The sequence below is a fragment of the Narcine bancroftii genome, chromosome 5, assembly GCF_036971445.1.
Source record: "Narcine bancroftii isolate sNarBan1 chromosome 5, sNarBan1.hap1, whole genome shotgun sequence".
Classification (NCBI taxonomy): Eukaryota; Metazoa; Chordata; class Chondrichthyes; order Torpediniformes; family Narcinidae; genus Narcine; species Narcine bancroftii.
The window spans coordinates 145,400,545-145,424,516 of NC_091473.1; the positions used below are offsets into that span (position 1 = coordinate 145,400,545).

Sequence of the window (23,972 nt, forward strand, 5' to 3'; positions counted from 1 at the left end):
GCTGGCCCTTTGGCCCATGTTGTGCTGACCTACGTAAACCTACTTCACAACAAAAACGCCCATAACCCTCTATCTTTCTTACATCCATGTGCCTGCCTAATTGTCCCTATTGTACCAGCCTCCTCCACCACCACCCCTGGCAATGCATTCCAGGCACCGTGTGGGGAAAAAACTTGCCTCTGACGTCTCCCCTAAATATTCCTCCACTCACCTTAAACAAATTGTCCTCTGGTATTGGCCACGGCCACCTCGGGGGGAAAGGTGCGGACTGTCCACTCCATCTCAACCCCTCATGATCTTATCCATCTCTCTGCCTCCATCAATCCAGTTGTAACCATTCACCACATCCATGCTTCCCTTCCCCTTGAGGACCTTCCACACCTTTACCGCCCCAGCCCGTCCAGCCTCTCCTTGTAACTCAAGGTCTCTACCTCCATGACACCCTTGTCTAAACCTCTGCCTCCAGCTGTCTCATCACTCCAAATCTCTCACGAAGCCACACCAGGTCAGAGCAAGAAGCTTGGCCAAGCTGTTGGGTCTATTTAAGGCAGAGATTCTAGATTAGCCAGGACATCAAAGGTTATGGTGAAGAGGCCGAGCTGTGGGGCCCAGGGGGAGAATGGATCAGCTCATGACTGAATGGTGGGGTGGACTTGAGAGGTCAAAGAGGTGTCCTTTAAAGAACATCCTGAGGGGCAGGGAAGATGGAATTACAAACCCTCTGGTCCTGGAGCTGAAAGCACTTGTGAAGTTTCAGGGATCGAGACAGGAGTAGGGGAAGTAGACAGAAGTAGGTGTCAGGGAACATTTTGGGTCCAGTGATCAATAATACCATTCATTTCAAGTTAATTATGGAGAAGGATAGGTCTGGGCCTTGGGTTGAGATTCTAAATTGGAGAAAGGCCAATTTTGAGGAAATGAGAAAGGATCTAGAATGTGTGGACTGGTGTAAATTGCTTTCAGGTAAGTCCGTGCGAGGTTAGTGACATTTTTTAGAGCACAAAGTTTGTACGTTCCTGTTAGGATTAAAGGCAAGGTTAGCAGGTATAGGAACTTTGGTTTTTGAGGAATATTGGGGATCTGGTTCAGAAGAGAGGTGTATAACAGGTTGAGGCAACATGGAACAAATGAGGTACTTGAGAAGTATAAAAAAATTCAAGAAAAGCATCAAGAAAGTAATGGCAGGAAGGCTAAAAGAAGACAAGAGGTTTGTAACAGAATTAATTAATAAAATTATCATACAATATATCTTAAAAGGGTTAAATTTTGAAGTTTAGTTATCAGGTCACATTTCACAAGCATCTCATTTGCCATGCAAGATCTATACAAGGGTAGACTTTTTGTCCATAGTTGGCTTTGCAGAGACAATGGGAGGTGTTTGTGAGAGTTTCACAAGTAGCTGTTAATGGACCAGCCTGTTTGAACAGTGTCCAGGCTCAAGAACTGAGAAGTCTTCTGCTGCCAGAGTTTTAAATTTCTGGGTGAAGTTTGTTGTCCTAAGAGGGGTCACATGGTTTTGCAAACAGAGAGAAAAATATCCAATGTTTGTCAAACTATTCTGGTGAAGGCTGCAAGTTGGCAGACCTGCTGCACGATCCCATTTCAAGACGAGTTCTGAGTTCAGCTTATTCTAAATCTCTGTCGTCGAGTGCAGAGGTTGTGGCTGGTTAATGTTGTTTCTCCTGCAATTGGGGAAAAAGAACAACTCTTTGTGGTAACCTGGAAGAAGAGATTATCTTTTGGAAAAACCCAAGAGGGGGCAAGTTTTTTTCTTCGGTAAGACACTTCAGTTGCTGATTGGAGGAGATCAGATTGTGTGTGTCTGCGCAACAAACAACAAATATCTCTCTGAAACCAACAAAGACCTTCCTGAGCAGTAACAACTTAAGTTAAAGCACCAAAGCTTGGAGGAGATGATAACTATTTAATTCTGTGCACAGTATGGAAGATTGCCTGATACCAGTGAACTTGGAGAAGTTTCTACAGGTATATTAAGAGCTAAAGGATGGTAAGGGACAAAATGAGTCCCCTTGAAGATCAGAGTGGTTGGGTTTGTATGGAGCCAAAAGAGATGACGAAGATTTTAAATGTTAATTTTTCCTTCAGTATTCACTCAGAAAATGGGCTCAGAGTTGTGGGAAGTAAGGAAAACAAACAGTGAGGTCATGGAACCGATACAGATTAAAGAGGAGAAAGTGCTTGCGGTGTTGCATTTGGAAGGACAAACCACAAAAGGTCATATAGAGTGAATGGTGGGGCACTGAGGAATGTGGTAGAACAGAGGGACTTGGGGATACAGATACATAATTCCCTGAAAGTGGTGTCACAGGTGAATGGAGACATAAAGCGAGCTTTAGATATTGACCTTCATAAATCAAAGTATTGAGTACAGGAGTTGAGATCTTATGGTAAATGCATAAGACATTGCTGAGGCCAAATTTGGAGTATTGTGTGCAATTTTGGTCACCTAAATACAGGAAAGATATCAATAAGATTGAAAGAGAGCAGAGACAATTTACTCGGATGTTGCCCAGACTTCAGGAAGAGTTACAGGGAGATTTGATAGAGGTACCATATATTTAGGTGTATAAATCGAGTTGTGAAACCCAAAAATAAATCTCTCAAAAATGGGGTCAACTTATACACCGGATAGACTTTTGAGAACTTAAATTCAGTCAAAATCCATTCTGCACTGATCCAGTGCATAAGTCAACCCTTGAAAAACCAATATGGCATATAAGTAGACTGTGACAAATTTTCATTGAGATTTTTATTGAAAACAACAAAATCGTTTAAAGCGAAGATGATGGCAGGCACATCCCTATGTTCACTGTTTAAACAGACATCATACGGGTCCCAGTCTGTATCTGATGAGATGGCTTCAGCTTCATCGTCAGTGTCCCACAATAAATAATCTTCCATGCCATCAATTGCACAAGAGATCCCACACTTTTTCAATGATTTTATCCTTCTCTAACTTGGTCCCGTGCCTTGAGCTCAAAGTAACACAGCTCATCAAGTGATGCAGCACACCTTATGAAAACGGAGGTCACTCGACCTCCATGTAGCCCATTCCTCACGCACACGGTCTTTGAAAGGCTTTTTGAAAATGCACAAAAATACCTGCAGGGAATTTCATTTGCAGTTTAATTTTACATTTGAAGATTATCGTGGGTCTTAACTTCGTCTCATCGGCCATGCACCTCTGGCCCTTTCGTGGCCTGTATTTCTGGTTTGCACAGTTTTAACACCTTTCCATTCCACTGTTCTATTGCTTGTCGTATCAAAATTCATGGGGATTTTGTCCACGTTTCCGATATTTGATGCAAACTGGTGTTTCTGCCGGTTCCGTATAATAAACTGGTGAAAACTTACAACTTTATGACCAAGATCTTTTGGTAGTTTCTGTGCAATTTTTGGTTCTTGTCGTAATACCAGATTTTCCTGTTCATGAAACGGTTGCACCAGCTGACTGTACTCTCAAAATCACCACTGAGGCCTGGGTGTAACTTGGACCAACACAGTGCAAATGTTCTTATTTTATAACCATATAATCATTACAGTGCGGAAACAGGCCATCTCAGCCCCTCTAGTCTGCACCGATTTAAGTGATCTCCTCTAGTACCACCTACCTGCTCCCTGCCCATAACCCTCCAATCCCCTCACATTCATGCACTCAGCCAACCTTCTCTTAAATAAAATTGACCCTGCTGCAACCACCTCTTCCGGAAAGTCATTCCACTCAGCCACCACTCTATGCCTTTTTGGGATGTTTCTTAAAATCTCTTCTTTCTTCCTCCAATCTCTTACCAACTTCTCAGATGCATCAAGTTTTCTGCAGCACAGCTGCTAATTTTCTTGGCCATTTCTATCACTTCCATTTTAAAGCTCGCTTCATATTGTGTTGTGTCGATGGACCCTGCGTGATAGCAACGCCCAGTAGATCAATCCGCACCACCTTTGGGGGTCGATGTAATACCATGCCGGTCAACGGCCCATCTGAAGCATTGGAAGCTTTTGGGGGGAGCGGGGGTCAACTTGTACCCCGGTCAATGGGACACCTCAAGCAGCCAAAAAATTGGGATCGACTTGTATGCTGGATAGACCATAAAACTCTTAAAATGAGGCTGAAAAATTTGGGGGGGGGGGGGGGGGGTCAACTTGTACGCGGACTGACTTATATGCCAAAATATACAGTATTTAAAATTATGAGGTGAACAGTTAGAATAAATGTAGATAGACTTTTTCCACTGAGGTGAGATATAAACCAGAGGATATGGGTTAAGGGTGAAAGGGGGAAAAGTTTAGGGAAAACGTGAAGGGAAACTTCTTCACAGAGAGAGGTGCGGGGGGGGGGGGTGGGGAGGGTGTGGAACGAGCTGCCAGCTGAAATGGTGAACGTGCGCTCAATTTTAACAAAAAAAAAAGAATTTGGACAGGTACATGGATGAGTGAGGTAAGGAAGACTATGGACTGGGTGCAGGTCAGTGGGATCAGGCAAAATGAAATGGTTTGGCACAGACTAGAAGGGCCGAAGGGACAGGTTTCTGTGCTCTAGTGTTCTAAAGCAAGCCAGGGATTTACGAGGTTGGATTTCTGGAAGGTGTAGCAGTGGATGACGTTTCGTGAGACACACAAATCTGAGGCAGCAAACGATCTGCTGGAGGAACTCAGCTAGTCGAGCAGCGTCCGTGGGAGAGAAAGAGTGGTCGACATTTCGGGCTGGAACCCTTTGTCAAGTTTGAGAGTGCAGAGAATAGGGTAGGAGGGGTTGGACAGGGTCCAGAAGGAGATCTGTGAACCAAGGAAGGGTGAAGGACAGATGTGGAGACAGGCAAGACGTAGGAGCTGAAATAGACCATTCAGCCCATCGAGTCTGCCCATCATGAACTGATCCATTTTCACATTCAACCCAGCCTTCTCCCCATAACCTTTGATGCTCTGCCTAATCAAGAACCCATCGATCCCTGCCTCAAATACATCATGACGTGGCCTCCACAATCAACCATGGCAACAAATTCCACCACCTTCTGGCTGAAGAAATTCCTCCACATCTCTGTTCTAAGTGAAAGTACTTCAATCCTGAAGTTGTGCCCTCTTGTCCCAGACTCTCCCACTAGGGGAAACAACCTTTCTGATGATCGACAGGTTGCAGACAATGGGAGAGAGGTGAGCAGAATAAAACAGGGGGTTGGTTGGAGGGAGAGGTCAAGGGTGGGGTTTGGAGAGAGGTGGAGGGGGGTGACAAGTGGAGACAAAGGCTACCAGTACTGTTACACAGAGGAGGTGACAATAGGAAGGTACTGGGGGAAGAGACAAAAGACTATTTGGACCAGAAGGCATCAAGGAGGGGAGAAGGGAATCCGTGGAGGTGACATGTGGCTGGAAAGGAGAGGGGGTGATGGGAGAAGAATGGGCTGGAGAGGTCTCCATGGGATTTGAAAGTAAATAACTGAAGTTAACCACTGAAGGGTGGTTTACAAGATATGTAGACAGGACAGCCAGCACCTTCTTCCCAGGGCAGCACAGTTAGCTCAAGGCTGTTACAGAACCAGTGGCGTGGGTTCAAATCCAGCACTGTCTGTAATGAGTTTGTATATTAACCCCATGGGTCCTCCCACACACCACAACCCCCCTCCGGTCTCCTCCCATCCTTCAAAACATATTTGGATTGTAGGTTAATTGGGCGGCATGGGCCGGAAGGGTCTGTTACTGTGCTGTATGTCTAAATTAAATTTAAAGAAATTCCTCCCAGAGCAAGAGTTGCAAACAGCAGAGGTGAGGGGAGGAATGTATAGGGGAGACATCACAGAGATAAGATTGTTCCATAGTGGTGGGTGCCAGGGCTGGTGGAGGAGGCCAGCACAATAGGGGCATTTAAAAGATTCTTAGATAGACATATAGAAACAAGAAAAATAGAGGGCCACATCCTCACCCAAGCTTCCACATCCTTCCTGTAATGGGGTGACCAGAACCAAACACAGCAGTTAGTGGTGGAAGCACATACAATATTATGAGGTTTCCTGACGGACACACAAATATATCGGAAATGGGTGGGGGGGGGGGGGGAAGGTGGATCGTGTGCCAGCACCAGTTTCAATTTAATGTGGCGTGAAGTTCAGCACAGAGGGGCCAGTTCCTGTGGTACTGTTCTGTGTTTGCCTGAGGAGATTTGGCATGTCTCTGAAGTCTCTTGTACACTTCTACAGGTGTAGCGTGGAGAGCGTAGGTGCATCACCCTCTGGTATTAAGGCACCGATGCACAGGACAGCAAAAGGCTGCACAGTTGTGAACACAGTTCGCGAATGAATGGCAGGGCAGACATGATGGGCTGAATCGCCTCCTTCTACTCCTTTATCTTATGATAATCCTGATTAAGTGAGGACTAACCTACGGAAGAACTAATGAGCCCTGACCCTCCCCTGGGTTCTCCTGGTCTCACATGTCCCAGATTACTGTATGTTATTCCCATCCACACTGTCCAACACAAATAAAATAAGCAAAATCGTTTTTAGACAAGATCATCTAAAGACGCTGTGATTGTAATTTCTACACAAAAGTGCTGGAGAAACTCAGCAAGTCATGTTCTTTATCAACAGGATAACTGGGGACTCTCTTTGCTTCTCTTTCTCTCGTTCTGTAAGGGGTGCCAGCTGGACTAATAGTGACTTGCTAACGTTTCCCATTATCCAAATTGCTTGGGAACAGATTTTACAGGTATTCGGGAATTTTATCTAAAGCAGCCCAGTAGTATCAGGGGAATTGTATTGGCACTTGCCGATCCCCGATTACCTCCCCACCCCTGTTATCAATCCTGCCCGTGAGCCCGAGGTCTCACCTTACCTGTAAATGGTAGGAGAGTGCACAAGGATTGTCCTCTAGCAGAATCTGAGTGGCCCCACTTAAAGGGTATTTGACAGAGGGAACGGCTCAGGCGGGCGAGCGGGGAGAGAGCGCAGCTTGGGTGGGTGAAAGGTGAGAGAGCGCGATTCGAGTGGGTGAGCAAGGAGAGCGCGGCTCGTGTGGGCAAGTGGGGAGAGCGCGCGGCTCAGGCGGATGAGTGGGCAGAGAGTGGCAGCTCGGGCGGATGAGTGGGGAGAGATTGGCAGATCGGGCAGATGAGTGAGGGGAGAACACAATATTCAATTCAAATTCTGAGAATGCCACAATGCAATTTATCAAAAAGTTGCAGAAACTCATGGCAAAAAAAAATGACATGTATAAATAAATAATCAGTGCTCTCCTTTCCTTCAATGTGTAACCCGTGGACAAATGTCTCCTTTGTAAAACTGATTCCCCATAGCCCCACTTGAGCACAGTGGGTAAATTTTTTTCAACTTTTTTCAAATTGTGACGTCATGTCTCACTCAAAAAAATCACTTTTGGATATTCGGAATTTCGGTTGATCGCTTTACGGTTAATCGGAATTGTACTGTATACAATTTTTTAATGTATTATTATCTCAAATAGGGCACTGTAAAAAGATACCGGAGGATCAAAGCCAGCACCACCAGACTGAGGAACAGCATCTTCCCACGGGCAGTGAGGATGCTGAACGACCAAAGGAACTGCTCACACGAACCATATTCATGAAACAAAATGTATTTATTTATTTATGAAAGCTTGTCCTGCATGTGTACTGTTTGGCTGTATGCATGTTATGTCTGGTTGTGTGTCTGCGTGGTTTGCATCGAGGACCGGAGAATGCTGTTTCATCAGGTTGTACTTGTACATTCAGATGACAATAAACTTGACTTAAACTGCCACTAGTGTGTGGATGAACGGTGGGATGTGGAGGGGTGGGGTGTTGACAGGAAACACAGTGAGCTTGCAGGGAGCTCAGGGACCCAAGGAACTTCAGGGGAGTACAGGAAACGGACCCAATGAGCTAGATGCCAAAGCGTGGCCTCTTCGCAGCATGAGGCAGCACTTTATCAGCTTCACAAAGAGAGGACAGTCTCCCAAAGCCATAGCAATACACAGAGGCCCTCTTGTGGAAAACCATGGATTATTTTGTGTGACGACAAGGGTCCTTTGCTTTTAAACCAGAAATTTTGCAGTTGCTGAGGCCTAGTGCAATGCACAAACTTGCAGGAGAAACCCACGCAGCATCCATAGGAAATAACAGGTAAGTAACATTTCCTGTCTGGGCCCTTCGTCAGGTACCTGTGGATGCTGAATGACCTGCCGAGTTTCTCCAACGCGTCTATGTGTTGCAAGAAACATTACCCGAGGACTTGAATCCCAGTTCAAAAAGTAGCAAGCACATCCGATCTTCTTGTACCCACCTGTTCCTGAAATGCTGCAGCCTGGTCTTCAAAGCCAGCTTTCTTGAAGTAATTGAAAACGTCCAAGATTGTCCACTCCACAGGATCCAGCCGACTGTTTTCTGTTGGGCTAGAGAGAGATGGGGATAAAAAATCAATGAGCGGTGACCTCTGGGCTGCATCTGCTTGTAAACGAATCGATATGGAGCATCAGAGCAAGAGGATGGATGTGGAAGGTCAAAAGACAGGTAAACTCTGACAGGAAGGTTACTGTCCACAGGACAGAGATTTAAAACAGCGCCACTTTCGAAAGAAAATGGGAACTGGTTTAAGGCTTTGGTGAGGCCAAGTTTGGAATATTGTGTGCAGTTCTGGTCTCCAAATTATAGGAAGGAAGGTGCAGAGAAGGTTTACAAAAATGTTGCATGGGTTGCAGTCTCTTGAATACAGAGAAAGATTGAGTCGACTGGGACTTTATTCATTGGAGCGTAGAAGGTTGAGAGGGGATTTGATAGAGGAATTTAAAATTATGAAGGGAATAGATAGAGTAGATGTGAATAGGCTCTTTCCCCTGAGGGTCGGGGAGATTGGTACAAGGGGTCATAAGTTGAGGGTTAGGGGCAAAACGTTAGGAGTAATATAAGAGGATGCTTCTTCACTCAGAGAGGTGGCTGAGTGGAATGATCTTCTGGAAGAAGTAGTTGTGGGAGGGTCAATTCTGTCATTTAAGAGGAGGTTAGATGAGTACATGGATGTGAGGGAACTAGTGGAGTTTCACGTAAATCGGCGTGGACTAGAAGGGCCGATATGGCCTATTTCCGTACTGTAAATTATTATATGGTTATATGGATTTGACAATGGGAGAAGCCAGAGAGTAGTAGTGATGGATGGTTGCTTCTCAGACTGGAGGCCTGTGGCAAGTGGTGTGCCTCAGGGCTCGGACCATTGTTGTTTGTCATCTATATCAATGATCTGGATGATAATGTGGTAAATTTGATTAGCAAGTTTGCAGATGACACTAAAATTGGAGGCATTGTGGACAGCGAGGAAGGTTTTCAAAACTTGTAGAGGGATCTGGACCAGCTGGAAAAATGGTCTGCAAAATGGCAGATGGAATTTAATGCAGACAAGTGTGAGGTGTTGCATTTTGGAAGGCCAATCAAGAAAGGACATGCACGGTGAATGGTCGGGCACTGAGGAGAGAAGTAGAACAGAGGGATCTGGGAGTAGAGATACATAATTCCCTGAAAGTAGCATCACAGCATATTGGCCTTCATAAATCAAAGTACTGAGTACAGGAGTTGGAATGTTATGGTAAAGTTGTATAAAACATTGGTGAGGCTAAATTTGGAGTACTGTGTACAGTTTTGGTCACCGAACTACAGGAAAGGCATAAGACAGAAAGAGTGCTGAGAAGATTTACTGGGATGTTGCCTGGACTTCAGGGACTGAGTTACAGGGAAAGGTTAAACAGGTTTGGACTTTATTCCCTGGAGCGCAGAAGAATGAGGGAAGATTTAATAGAGATGTTTAAAATTACAAGGAGGATAGAGAGAGCAAATGTAGGTTGGCTTTTCCCACTGAGGGTAGGAGAGATACAAACCAGAGGACATGAGTTAAGGGTGAAAGGAGAGAATTTTAGGGGTACATGATGGAGAACTTCTTCACAGAGAGTGGCTGGAATGTGGAATGAGCTGCCAGATGAAGTGGTGAATGCAGCCTCAATTTTAACATTTAAGAGGAATTTGTATAGGTACATGGATGGGAGAGATATGGAGGGCTCTGCACTGGGTCAGTGGGTCTAGGCAAAAAAAAAAGGTTCAGCACAGACTAGAAGGGCCGAAAGGGCCTGTTTTGGTGCTGTAGGGTTCTATCTGCTTAAAAAGGATAAATGAGCAGGTTTATGGACCAGGACTCAACTCACAGCTGGGTGAGCTCCCTCGTGCGCTGGGAGGCCATGGGGTTCAATACCCTTGGGAATTTTCATCTGCAGTTCTATTTTTCCTGGAGATGGTAGAAACCACTGGAGAACTCAGCAGGTCACGCACCATCTACAGGAAACAAAGTGTCAGAAGTCCATAAGGTATAGGCGCAGAAGTAAGCCATTCTGCCCATCGAGTCTGCTTTGCCACTCCAAAATGAACTGATCCATTCTCCCACTCAGCCTCACTCCCCTGCCTTCTCCTCATAATCTTAGACTCTACAAACACCTATCAATATCTGCCTTAAATACACCCAGTGACCTGGCAGAGGTTCACCAATCTCTGGCTAAAGGAATTCCTCCGTATCTCTGTTTTAAATGGGTGCCAGTCCATCCTGAGGTTGTGCCCCCTTGTCCTCGACTACCCCACAATGGGAAACAACGTTGCCACATCAGAATCAGGATTTATTGTCATAAACAAGTCATGAAATTTGGTGTTTTGCGGCAGCCTCATAGTGCAAACCATCTTACGACATTACTATAAGAAAATTAAAACGATAGTGCATGAAAAGTAAGGCAGCGACTCACTAACCATCAGGTCACCAACTCTGTTCAGGCCTTTCAACATTCAAAACGCTTCCATGAGGTTCCCCCTCATTCTTCTGAGCCCTAAGACGTCCAGTCCAAGAGCTGTCAAATGTTCCTCATACGCTGACCCCTTCATTCCACGACTCCCTCTTGTGAATCTTCTCTGAACCCTCTGTAATGCCAGCACATCCTTTCTTAAATAAGGAGCCCAAAACTGTACCCCGTACTCCAAGTGAGGCCTCGCTACTTGCCTTATAAAGCCTCAATTTCCCATCCCTGCTCTTGAATCCTATCCCTCTGGATATGAACGTCAACATTGCATTTGCCTTCTTCACTGACTCAACCCTGGAGGACAAGGACTCCAAAGTCCCTTTGCACCTCTGAATTTTGGACTTTCTCCACATCCAAATATTCGTCTGCCCTTTTATTCCTTCAACCAAAGTTCATGCCCGTACATTTTCCAATATTGGATTTCATCTTCCACTTCTCTGCCCGTTCTCCAGATCTCTCCTAGGTCTCTCTGCAGCTTCTCCATCTCCTCCTCACTACCTGCCCCTCCACCCATCTTTGTATCATCTGCAGACTTAGCCACAAAGCCATTCATTCCAAAATCCAAATCATTATCGTAGAACATAAAAAGAAGTGGCCCCAACACTGGACCCCTGAGGAACATCAGTGGTAACCGGTATCCCCACTCTCCGTTTCCTGCCAATCAGCCAATGCTCTCCCCATCTTAGTACCTTTCTTGTAATTCAACGAGCTCTCATCTTGTGAAGCAGCCCCACCTGCAGGACCTTCCTTTTGAAAGTCCAAATATTCAACATCCACTGAATCTCCATGGTCCATCCTGCTTGTGGTCGCCTCAAAAGAATTGCAGTAGGGTCGTCAGGCAAGAGTTTTCCCTCGAGGAAACCCTGCTGACTTCAGCCTATCTTAGCATGCACCTCCAGGTACTCCATAGTCTCACCCTTGACAACTATTTCCCTTCAGGGCTGTGTGCTCCTCCCACTCCGGTTCACGCCATTAACCCACGACTGCATCACCAGATCCAGCTCCAATCGCCACCACCAAGTTGGCAGATGACACGACAGTCGTTGGCCTCATCAGCAACAATGATGAGTGGCACTACAGAGAAGAGGTGGAAAATCACGTGAAATGGTGCGAGAGTAGCAACCGTAGTCTCAACGTGGACAAGACAGAGATGATCGTGGACTTTAGGAGGGCCAGTGATGATCACCTTCTCTACACATTAATAACTCAGTAATGGAGAGAGTGGATAGCACCAAGTTCCTTGGAATCCACTTGACTAGTGACCGATCATGGAAACACATCTCCCGTGTGGTATGGTTGCTGCAGAGAAATGTATCAGAGTCTCCCTCCCCCATTGACAAACAGCGTCACAGCGTCTTTCAGTTGCTCCCATTGGGAGAGCGATGCAGGAGGACCCGAGCCAGCACCACCAGGCTGAGGAACAGCTTCTTCCCACGGGCAGTGAGAACGCTGAACGACCAAAGGAACTGCTCGCACTAACCTTCTGTGACTTTACTATTTGTTCAACAATACACACACACACACACACACACACACACACACACACACACACACACACACACACACACACACACACACACACACACACACACACACACACTTTGCACCGAGGACCAGAGAAGACCGTTTTGTCGGGTTGCTCTTGTATGATCGGATAATAAACTTTTTACCCACGCAGTTTCTTAATTCTACTCACAGGGATTCTGTACCTTCTGATCCTGCGTCTCCTCTCACCAAAGATTTAATTCCATTTTTAACCAGTAGAACCACCCCCTTCCGATACCCTGTATACCCACAGATGTGATCTTCTTTCAGTGACGGCCCCAATGCCAACTTCCGACTGCGCAACGAGATCACCAACCTCACTTCTTCTACTGCGGGCATTTAAATACACGACCTTTTGTGCTGCATTCATCAGCCTTTTCAATTTGGTGACCAAAGCGCCCCAAGTTAAATCCTTAACCTTACGTTTGCCGTGTTGCCCTGTCGGCTGGCCATCCTTCCTCACGACCTCGCTACTGTGTGGATCTACTTGTGCATCGCCCAGCCAAACCAGTTTAAACCCTTCCCATCAGCTCAAGCAAACCTGCCTTCCAGGATATTGGTCCCTCTCCCATTCAGGTCTTGATCCCTTTAGGAGAAATCAGGAAAAAAACAGTTGGATAAAAAAAAAATATTCCAGATTTCAGATTCACGGGCGGCACAGCTGGGGGGTAGCGGTTAGCACAATGCCTTTACAGCACCAGCGATTGTTCGAATCTCGCACTGTCCATAAGGAGTTTGTACGTTCTTTCCGTGTCTGCGTGGGTTTCCCCTGGGAGTTCCGGTTTCCTCCCACCATTTGAAACGTACTTGGGGTGTAGGTTAATTGGGGAGCATGGGCTTGTGGGCCAAAAGGGCCTGTTATCGTGCTATATGTATGTCTAAATGTCTAAACATACAGCTGTGACATTCTTTTGGCAAAATTACCACTAATTGGTAGTGAAAAAAAACTGTGCACAGTGTAAACATGTAAACAAATAAAGAACTATAGACAGATCATGAATATAAACAAACTGACTGTGCAATTAAGAGAGGACAAAAAGAAAATCAATAAAGTGATCTAGTAAGAGTCCTTAAATGAGTCACTGATTGAGTTTGTCGTTGAGGAGTCTGATGGTGATGGGGAAGCCGCTGTTCCTGAACCGGGTGGTGCGAGTCTTGTGGCACTGAGACCTCTTTCCTGATGGCAGCAGTGAGAACAGAGCGTGTGCTGGGTGGTGGGGGTCCTTGATGATGGCCGCTGCTCTCTGACAGCAGTGTTCCCTGTAGATGTTCTCAATGGTAGGGAGGGTTTTGCCTGTGATGTCCTGGGCTGCGTTCACTACCTTTTGGAGGGCTTTACGCTCAGGGGTCTTGGTGTTCCCATGCCAGACCATGATGCAGCCGGACAGCGCACTTCCCACCACGCCTCTGTCGAAATTTGCCAGGGTTGCTGGTGTCGTACCAAACCTCCACAAACTCCTGAGGAAGTTGAGGCACTGACGAGCTTTCTTCACGATGACCTTCTGACCTTCTTCCCTTCCTTCTCCTGCCCTTGCACCCTCCTTCTCTGACCTCTCGGGCTTTTTTGTCTTCTGCTCCTACTTGTATCCAACCCTCGACCTCCTACCTGTTGGCCTGTGCTCTTCGTTCCTCCTGCCACCTTTATATTCCAGCACTTGCCTGTTTGGTCCAGATTCCTGATGACGACCCCAGGCCCGAAACATTGGAAACCATTTACTTCCTATGGTTGCTGAGTTTCTCCAGCACTTATATGTAAGCTGGGGCAAGAATCAAACTGCCGGAAGAAGTCAGAGGGTCAAGCAGTATCTATGGTGGGAGGGGTGGGGGGTGGGGTGGGGGGGGAGAGAAAATGGATGGTGGATGTTTCAGCTTGAGATCCTGCTTTGGGACGGATTCCAGATCTCGACCCAAAACGCTGAGTCTCCATCTCCCTCCGCAGGCACTGCCTGACCCACTGAGTACCCCCAGCAGCCAGTTATTCCCTGAACCTTTCCTTCTGGGACTGGACGAGGTCGCTTCAGGATCCGTGAAGGTTCAGAGACCAATCACATAATTCACCCCCGCCACCAGATACCCGACAACTCTCTCTCTCTCTCCCCCCCCCACCCCCCAGAATCCACCCTCGACTATTGTCAGAATGAGGGTGGGGGAGACCCCTCATGGGCATGGGGCAAACATGCAAAGTTCACACAGCTGGCGGTGGAGGTTGGGATAGAAGTCCGGATCTCCAGTGCCAGGAGGAAGCGACAAGCCGCTGCATCGCGATGCCCAGGTTGACTGCAGTGAGTCCACCGGGGTGGGCGACTGTCCATCCCTATACCCAGTAGAATCCCACCCACCAGCGTTGGGCTGGGAATAAAGAATAAACGAGGAGCTGGACGGTCTCAGCAGGTCAGACAGCATTCGATGCGGGGTGGGGGGGAGAGGAGAAATGTTTCAGGTCGGGGGCCTTTGTTGAGACTATATTTGGAAGGGCAGGTCAACTGTATCAATGGGGAGAAGTAGCTGGGGGAGGTAGAGAGGGAGGGAGCCTGGGAAGCAGGATAGGTTAAAAAGCAAAGCAGGAACAGGAGTTTGTAGAGATGGAAACTGTAGAGCTTGAGGCGGGGATTACCTAAAATGAGAGAAATCGATGTTTATGTCGATGGGTTCAAGACTGCCCAGGAGGAATGTGGTGCGTTTGGACACACCCCGACCACAGACAAGGCCGAGAACAGACACGTCACTGCAGGAACAGTTTGGAGTTCAAATTGCCAGCTACAGGAAGTTCGGGTTTAGACCCACACACAGAGTGGAGGTGTTCGGCAAAGTGGTCGCCCGATCGGCATTTGGTCTCACCAATCACGGGTACATGGGTTTAGAGAGATATGGAGTGAAACATGAAAAGTCTGCAGACGCTGAAATTGTAGTAAAAACAAACACTGGAGAAACTTAGCCAGTCTCACAGCGTCCAGAAGAGGTAAAGATATATTCCCGACGTTCGGGCCTGAGACCTTTATCAAGGTATAAGTCAAAAACAGGCTCAGGCCCTAAGTATTGGGAATATATCTTTACTTCCTATGGTCACTTCGAGACCGACTGAGTTGCTCCAGCATTACTGAGTTTTTAATTAGTGGGATTTGAGCCAAAAACAGGCAGGTGGGATGAGTGTGTGCAGGCTGGTCTCTGTGTTCATAGCCACATCATGTTTGGGCAGTATGAGAAAGCACTTGCTCTGTGAATCAGTGTGGTTTCACGAGGAACTCCACACCAGAAGGCCACTCTCAGGCCAACGCAAGCTCGCCACACTGTGGGAGGCAAGGAGGGAACATTGACACATACCTCTCAGTACCCAGGGAGCTGGTCTCGAAAGTCTTCATCTCAACAGGGGACGCGGAGGGCGTGGGTAGGCAGGACGTGCCTCGTACTTCTGAAGCTTGGAGAAGGGAAGAGATTCCAGTGTTTAGTCTCAGGGCTTTGAAACAGCAACTAAAGACCCCATCCCACCCCAGTCCTCTTCATCCCCCTCAGTGCGCAACACACACACACACAAGAGAGCACGACCAGTGACAAGTGGATGTCGCGGGGATCTGTTCTGGGACCCCAGCTCCTCGTGAAGGATGGGTCAGAAAGTTTGGGGATGATACAAAGGTTGGAGGAGTCATGGATGGAGCTGAAAGTTGTCGAAGGTTACAAGAGGATATAGACAGGATGCAGAGAGGCATAGATAGGGTGGACAACCAGCGCCTGTTTCCCAGGGCAGGATCAGCAAACACCAGAGGACATCTGTGCAAAGTGAAGGGGGAAGGGGGCAAGGGGAGTTTAGGGGAAACATCAGGGCCAAGTTTTTTTTTATATACACAGAGAGTTGTGGGTGTCTGGAATGCAGTGCCAGGGATGGTGGTGGAGGCTGAAACTTTAGGGGCATTTAAGAAACTCTCAGACAGGCACAGGGATGGAAGAAAAAATAGAGGGTTATGAGATAATAAGGGTTTAGTACTTTTTAAAAAAAATGGAATATGTGGGTCAGTACAACATCAAGGGCCAAAGGGCCTGTACTGTGGTGTAATGTTCTATGACCTCTGGAATGTGGAGCAAATAACAATCTACAGGAGGAACACAGTGGGTCCAGCAGCAACTGTGGGAGAAAAGGAAAGGTTGATATTTCAGGTCGGAACCCTTCATCAATCCAAGTATCAAGTCTTCAGCAAGGGTTCAGACCCAAAACGCTGACAAGGCCAAAATGGCCTGTTACTGTGCTGTACGTCTAAATTTAAATCCGGATTAAATCCAGATCCCCAATGGGATCCAAGGAATGCCCGATGGAATTTAATCAGGACAAGTATGAAGCAGTGCATTTTTGGAAGCTAAACCAAGACAGGACTTGACGAGTGAATGACAGGGCCCTGGAGAGTGGCGGGGAACGGAGAGGCTCGGAGGAATTTCTTTAGCTTGAGGGTGGTGAATCTGTGGAATGTATTGGTTGTGGTTTGCTTAGAACAGAGATGCGGAGGAAGGAAATGGTTCAGCCAGAGGTTGGTAAATTTGTGGAACTTGCTGCCACAGGCGGTTGTGGAGGCTGGGTCATTGGGTGTATTTAAGGCAGAGATTGACAGGTTCTTGATTTACTGACATCAAAGGTCATGGGGAGAAAATTATTCAACTTTTGATTAAATGGCAGGGCAGATGCGATGGGCTGAATAGCCTATTTCTGCTCCTATGTCTTGTGACCTCTATATCTTGTATCTTTCCTCTAACTGCATGAGCCCTCATCTTGTTAAATAGGCTCATGTATGGCATCTTGTCGAAGGCCTTCTGAAAGTCCAAATTTCAGATTTCTCGTCAGAATGCGTACGCGACATCACATACAACCCTGAGGTTCCTTTTCCCTGCGGGCGTGGCCAAATTACCATTAATTGGTAGAGCAAAAATAAATGGAACACAGCGTGAACATGTCAACAAATAAACAGTTAATGAATGTAAATAAACCTACTGACTGCAATACATAGAGAACAAAGAAAATCAATACAAGTCAGTGTCCTTAAATGATGAGTCTGATGGTGGACGGGGAGCAACTGTTCCTGAACCTGGTGGTGCGACGCCTGTTTTTATTTTTTTAAAACTGTAATAGCAATTTTTACACCCGTAAATATGCTGCAAAAACGCAATAAATTCCAATCCACTTTGTATCTCTCAAACATCAATGAATTCACAAATCACCAACGACACAGACCTGTAATTAGCAAGAGCAGAAGAGACAGCCTGCAACTTCCTGATCTCTGAAGCAAATTAAGCCTCAATATTAGATCATACAATTGGGTTATTAAAAGTTCCAACTGTGGTGACAAATTCAATACAACCGAAATGGGTAATTAAGACACAGGACATTTGTCTTTGTGTACTCAGCTACTCAGTAGGTGGGCTGAGAACACGGTGAAAGGCGAGGAGGGAGCGGTAGATGCACAAACAATTCTCTTTCGCTGCTTCCCTTTGTGTCTCTGTCCATGTTCGGGTGAGTGCACGTCACTTTCTCTTCTCCCCCCCCCCCCCCCTTCCCCATTTAAAATGTAGACATACAGCGCAATAACAGCCCACGAGTTTACACCCAATTGACCGACAACCCCTGGTTTCCTTTCAAGGAAACCGGAGCCCCCGGGGGAAACAAACGCAGACATGGGGAGAATGCACAAGCTCCTTACAGACAGCGCGGGATTCGAACCCCGGACCTGATCGCTGGCGTGGTAAAGGCGTCGTGCCGACCGTGACACCAACTGTGCTGCCCATTTGCTGATCCCTCCAAATGTGTCCCCTCCCCACCACACGCGATTCTCTCTCTCTCTTCCCCGGTGGGGGAGGGTTGACCTCACAGAGGTTTATAAATCCGCGAGTGGCAAGTGTAAAATGAATGGTCACAGTCTTTTCTCCTCAGAGTAGGGTATTCGAGAACTAGAGGCTTAAGGGGAGAGGGGAGAGATTTACGAGGGGCACGTTGTCATCTGGAATGAGCTACCAGAGGAAGCCGTAGAAGCTGGAGCAGCAGGGTGGCACAGTAAGAGTTAAGGTTAGCGCAATGTTATTACGGCGCCAGCAACTTGAGTTAGAAGTAAAACACGCAAGTCCCGCTCCCATACTCGTGATCGGAGAGACTGGGCGCAGACTGGGAGATCGCTTCGGGAGTACCCACGCTCTGTCCGCACCAGAGACAAGGACCTCACAGTGGCCAACTATTCCAGTTCTGTGTCCCACTCCCATACTCGCATATCTGTCCACGGCCTCGTGTATCATCCCACCAAGACCACCCATAAATTGGGGGAACAACACTTGGTTTTCAGTCTGGCCACACCCCAACCAGGTGGCATTAACCTTCTCCTGTTTCTGCTCATCTACTCTCTAATCCCACTCCAGCTCTCCACCCCCCTTCCGTCTCTAATCAGTGGCTGCTCCCTTCCCCTGGTCACTGGAGTGCCCTCCCTCCCTACTCCACCTTTTACCTCCTGCCTTTGGGTACTTGCTGCTTCCCCTCCACCATTTTGTTTGGATGCCTGCCAAGATTTTTCCATACCTTAATGAGGGGCTAAAGCCTGGAACATTGGTTATGTGTCTTGCTATGTAAAATACACTATTCAACCTGCTGAGTTTCTCCAGCATGGTGTTTTGACTTGGGTTAGAATCCAGTACTGTCAGTAAGGAGTTTGTCCATTATCCCAGTGTCTGATTTCCTCCAGGGGCTCCAGTTTCCTCCCACCCTTCAAACTGTATGGGGGTTGTAGGTTAACTGGTGAATTTGGCTGGCACAGGCTTGAGGGCCAGAAGGGCCTGTTACCATGCATATGTCTACATTTGAATAAACATGAAGTCAATGTTCAAAAGAACTTAAGTCTGATAAATGAACAGGAAGGCTGTGGTCCAAAGTACAGGTACATGGGATGAGCCAATGGTCAGTATGAAGGAAATGGGCCAAAGGGCCTGTTCTGTGCCATGCGACTCCACTATATCTGCCCTTCCAGTTAACAATGGGCTCCTGTCGTTCTACACTGACCCCCATTTCCAGCCTCGCTTTCCACACCCTCTGAAACCATGATGACACTTCACAACGTTGTGGCTGTCTAACCCGGAGATGCCCCTGCCTGAATCGTCCAATCAGTCTGGCCCTGCCCTGAAGTGGAGGTGACAAAATGCCAATGGTGTAAGTAGAAATGAAGGTAACAACGTTTAGTGACTGAATTGTATGGCTATGACACCAAGGGTGGGAAGAGACCTGGAACGGTTTTCCTTCTGTAAATAATTATTTGCGAATAAGGTCTATTTTGGGGGGAAAAAAAACTCTGTAGAATGCATCCTGATGACCACCTTTGTGTGTGCCTGCATCAGGCTGCAAATGGAACCAAGGGACAAGGGTGTAGCGGCGCTACTACAACTCCCAGAAGGCATCGAACTGGGCCATGTGACATCAAAGCATCATGACGTTAGCGTGTTTCAGGCACGTGATTCGGGCTTTAAAAGGTTGTACGGGTTTTGAAGGATAAATCCATTTGATTCACTCTAAAAATGCTTGTGTGGTTATTTCATTGTGTCCATGCGATTCCAGTTGCCACAAGGGCAACAAGACCACAATGTCCTGAGGTTCAAACTGTCCCAAGTGAAGGATAGGCCTGGTCCCGTTGCCCCAGTCAGCTGGACTTTGCCACACCACTTATCCTCCGTGGGAAAGTTCTTCTAGACAAACACCTTTGGTCACAGGCAGTGATCAGCAGGGAACATCCTACAGAGACAAGGACTTTATGGCCATGGTGGGGTGGTTCCCTGAACAGACTGTCCAGGTTATCTGGCAGAATGCCTCGTCATCAGGGCTGGCCCTCAAGCGCTGGGTCTTGGCCTGGCTGGAGGTGAGAGGAGCCCTGTCGGTCAGGTCCTTCCTGTACAACCAGAACATCGCCCACAATGCACACTGTCCCCCAAGATGACTGCAGTGGAGATAGATGGCCACCTCTTCGCAGAATGCAGATTCTCCAAGTGCACGTGGAGAAAGAACCAAAGCTCCTGGTCATGGTTTATCCCCAGCGGAAGCGTGAGAGTGGACTCTCTAATCTACGGGCTGGTCCCAGGGACGCACAGGGACAGCCTCTGGAACCGCTGGAAGACCATCGACTCGGTGAAAGATGCCCTTTGGTCTACCCAAGGCCTGTTGGTCTCCCAGCTCACGGAGATGTTAAGTGTGGGAATACTGCCGACTGACACATGAGGGATGCACTGAGGCTTGAAGCAGCCAACGTGAGGGCGCTGTGAGGTAGGACCAGAGTCCTCCTGTGACCAGTTATCGGGGGGCTGAGACAGAGGCAAGTTTCTCAAACAACAGATGGGGGTAATGACAAGGTGCCACAGTGGAGATAGGTAGCAAATTCAACTCTAGCCATAGTGCAGTTAAACAAGTCTGCAGACGCTGGGGTTAAGAGCAACATGCTGGAGAAATTCAGCAGGTCAATGGTTGGCACACACTGGCAGGGCCGAATGGCCTGTTTCCTGCACTGTAGTGTTCTATGGTCATGCAGAGGAAGAGAAGGGTCGCCTACATTTTGGGCCTGGCCCTTTTCAAGGTTATAGTGGAACACATATAAATATGACACATCGGACGTCAACAGACTTTGCAAGGGTTTTCTTTGTATATAGGTTCATTGACCATTTGAGGGGAAAAAAAAACTGATCCAAGCCAGGCAATGAACAGGAGAGTCTGCAGACACTGTGATCCAAATCAGATGCCTTTCTCCTGACCCGAACTCTTCCACTTCCAGGCCGAATGGGATCCGACTTGGCTCAGAGTCACATGCAGCACAGTACAGGCTCTTCAGCCCACTCTGTCTGTGCTGGCCTTCAAACGTCCCCCTCCTCTAACCCCACATACCAAGAAGTGTGAGAAGGCATGTGGTCCTTCTCCAGCTTGGCTCTGCGAGGCGCTCATCTCAAGTGTGGAGAAACCCAGGCACGGCAGAGATCATCCGAGTGAGCAACGAGAAGCTGGGAGGACACAGCAGGTCAGGCAGCACCCTTGGAGAGAAATGGCCCATCAAGAGTTCGGGGTCAGGACCCTTTATGGCTGAGAACACCACCCACAGTCAGTGCATTCCAGAATCCAACAATCTTCTGGGTGAAGAATGTTTCAACTCCCCGCTAAATTTGGCAAAGTCTGCAGCTCGGATTTTACATCTTTCTCTTAGGGCGAAAAGTTTTGCGCTAATATAGAACATTACAGCACAGTACAGGCCCTTCAGCCCACAAGGTTATCCCAACTCAACAAACTAAACCTTCCCTATCTCACACCTATAACCCTTTTTTCTTGTGCCTGCTGAGGCTTGTTTAAATGTCATTATTGTACCAGCCCCCACGTCAATGCATACCAGGCACTTTTCACTCTAAAAAAAACTTACATGGGACGTCTCCCCTAAAACATCCTCCCCTCACATTATACAGATGTTCTCTAGTGTTTGTTACTCCTGTCCTGGGAAACAGGCGCTGGCCGTCCACCTTATCTATGCTTCCCAGAATCTTGCTGGCCGTCCACCTTATGTATGCTTCTCAGAATCTTGTAGACCTCTATTCAGTCTCCTCTCATCCTTCTACGCTCCAAAAGTCCCAGCTCTGCTAACCTTGTCTTGTGATATTCTCCAATCCAGGCACCTCCTCTGCACCCTCTTCAAAACTTCGATATCTTTCCTGTTATGACGTGACCAGACCAAGTCCACTACAGGATTTTTCTCCCAGCTATGGCCCCCTCAGGACTCCGCTCAAAGCTTAGGGGCCCCCTTGGTTTCTTCTGTACTTCTCTCCTTCCGAATATGTAAAAAAAAATGATGTTCCGCGAGGTGAAAAGAAATTGAAGCCTTTACTGAAATGTGCTCTGGCCCCCAGGGAGACCACAGGGTCCCTGTTGGGAATGGCTGGTCTACACCTCTTCCTGGTGTCTCCACAGCCTCCACGAATCAAGCCCACCCTCTTCGGGGCAAAGCCCACTAGATCTACTGCAGTCGATTGCAGGCCCTATTGTTCGAAGAGACTAAAGGCAACTGGCCGCAGAAGGCCAGATGCTGTACTGGAGATCTCCCCTTCATGTCTCCATGTTCTCAGCCTCTATCCCTGCCACAATTACAGCACATGCCAGTTGATACAACAGGTCATGAGGATGTTACAAAGACAGGGCCTTTCAGCCCACGAGCCTGAGCTGCCCAATTACACTCCTGGTACTTCTTGAAGGGCGGGAGGAAACCAGAGCCACCAGGGCAAACCCACACAGACTCGGGGAGAACGTGCAAACTCCTCACAGACAGAGCAGGATTCGAACCCTGAGCGCAACGTTGTTACAGAACCAGTGACACAAGAGTCGTCCCCCAGAGAAATAAAGGAACAAACATCTCTGAAAGAAGACGGGGAAATGGCTGCTTTATCCTTCATTGATTTAAAACAATGATTCATAATTTTGTTTTGTTGCCTCTTGTGGGTTTCAACATGTTCGAGCACACATCCGACACAGTTCATTTGGCTCACCAGTCAGAAGCGAGCAGGGTGACCCGTTGCCAAATTTAAAGTGACGAGACTCGACATTCAACACAGTCATTCCCCAGAGGCTGGTGGAGAAGCTGTCCTCACTGGGACTCAACGCTCCTCTCTGTAACTGGATCCTGGCCTTCCAAATTGGAAAGACCTCCGCATGTCTGAGTCGGCAGCAGAACGCCGAGCACCGTCACGTCCACATCACTGGTGCCCCTCAGGGCTGCGAGCTCAGGTCGCTCCTGTTCACGCTGGCCAGCTTTATCGCCAGATCCTGCTCCAACCGAGCCATCAGGGCTGCAGATGACACCGTACTAGTCGGCCTCATCAGCAACAACAAGGGGGTCGCACTGCAGAGAAGAGGTGGGAAATCTCGTGAAATGGTGCCAGAGCAACAACCCGAATCTCAGCGTGGACAAAAGGAAAATGATTCTGGACTTTGGGAGGACCAGGAATGATCACCCTCCACTACATATTAATAGGTCAAGAGAGTGGAGAGATCCCAAGAAAATGGAACAGAGGCAGGCCATTTGGCCCACTGAGTCTGCTCTGTGGAACCTCCCTGAGCTAAACGGTTCTCACGTCTATTCCCAAGCTCTGGCCTTGTCCCCATATCCCATGATACCCTGACTAATCAGATACCTATCAATTCCCCCAAAGATCCGGCCTCCACATCTGGATGTGGCAACGAATTCCACAAATCCACGACCCTCTGGCTGAAGAAATTTCTCCTCATCTCTGTTGTAAATTGGTACTTTTTAATTCTCAGACTGTGCCCTCGAATCACCCAAAAGGGGAAACATTTTATTTATATCTAGTCTGTCCAATTCATTCATTGTTCGAAATGTTTCTATGAGATCCCCTCTCATTCTTCTATATTCTAATGAATAGGGTCCAAGAGCCGCTGAACGTTCCTCATATGTTAGTCTTCTCGTTCCTAGAATCATTCTGGTAAACTCCTCTGTACCCTCTCCAACCTCGTGCTACATCCTTTCTAAGATTATGGGGCCCAAAACTGCACACAGGTACTCCCAATGAGGTCTCACCAGTGCCCCATAGAGTCTCACCAACACCTCTTTATT

The 23,972-nt window shown here is 47.5% G+C and overlaps 1 protein-coding gene across 6 annotated transcripts in view; it reads right to left on the reverse strand.

The window, feature by feature from the left end:
* The window catches only part of samd13 (sterile alpha motif domain containing 13), an 87,945-nt gene that overhangs the window by 6,633 nt on the left and 57,340 nt on the right, over window positions 1-23,972 (reverse strand). For 3 of the 6 annotated variants that reach the window (XM_069939340.1, XM_069939343.1, XM_069939341.1), the window contains exons 6-7: window positions 15,694-15,787; window positions 8,289-8,397 (exon numbers count right to left, since the gene is read on the reverse strand). In XM_069939340.1, the coding sequence (XP_069795441.1) occupies window positions 8,289-8,397; window positions 15,694-15,787 (203 nt within the window). Of the gene's footprint in view, window positions 1-1,264; window positions 1,683-8,288; window positions 8,398-12,469; window positions 12,959-15,693; window positions 15,788-23,972 lie in introns of those variants that run through there. The other 3 variants (XM_069939345.1, XM_069939344.1, XM_069939346.1) reach the window with 3 other exon arrangements.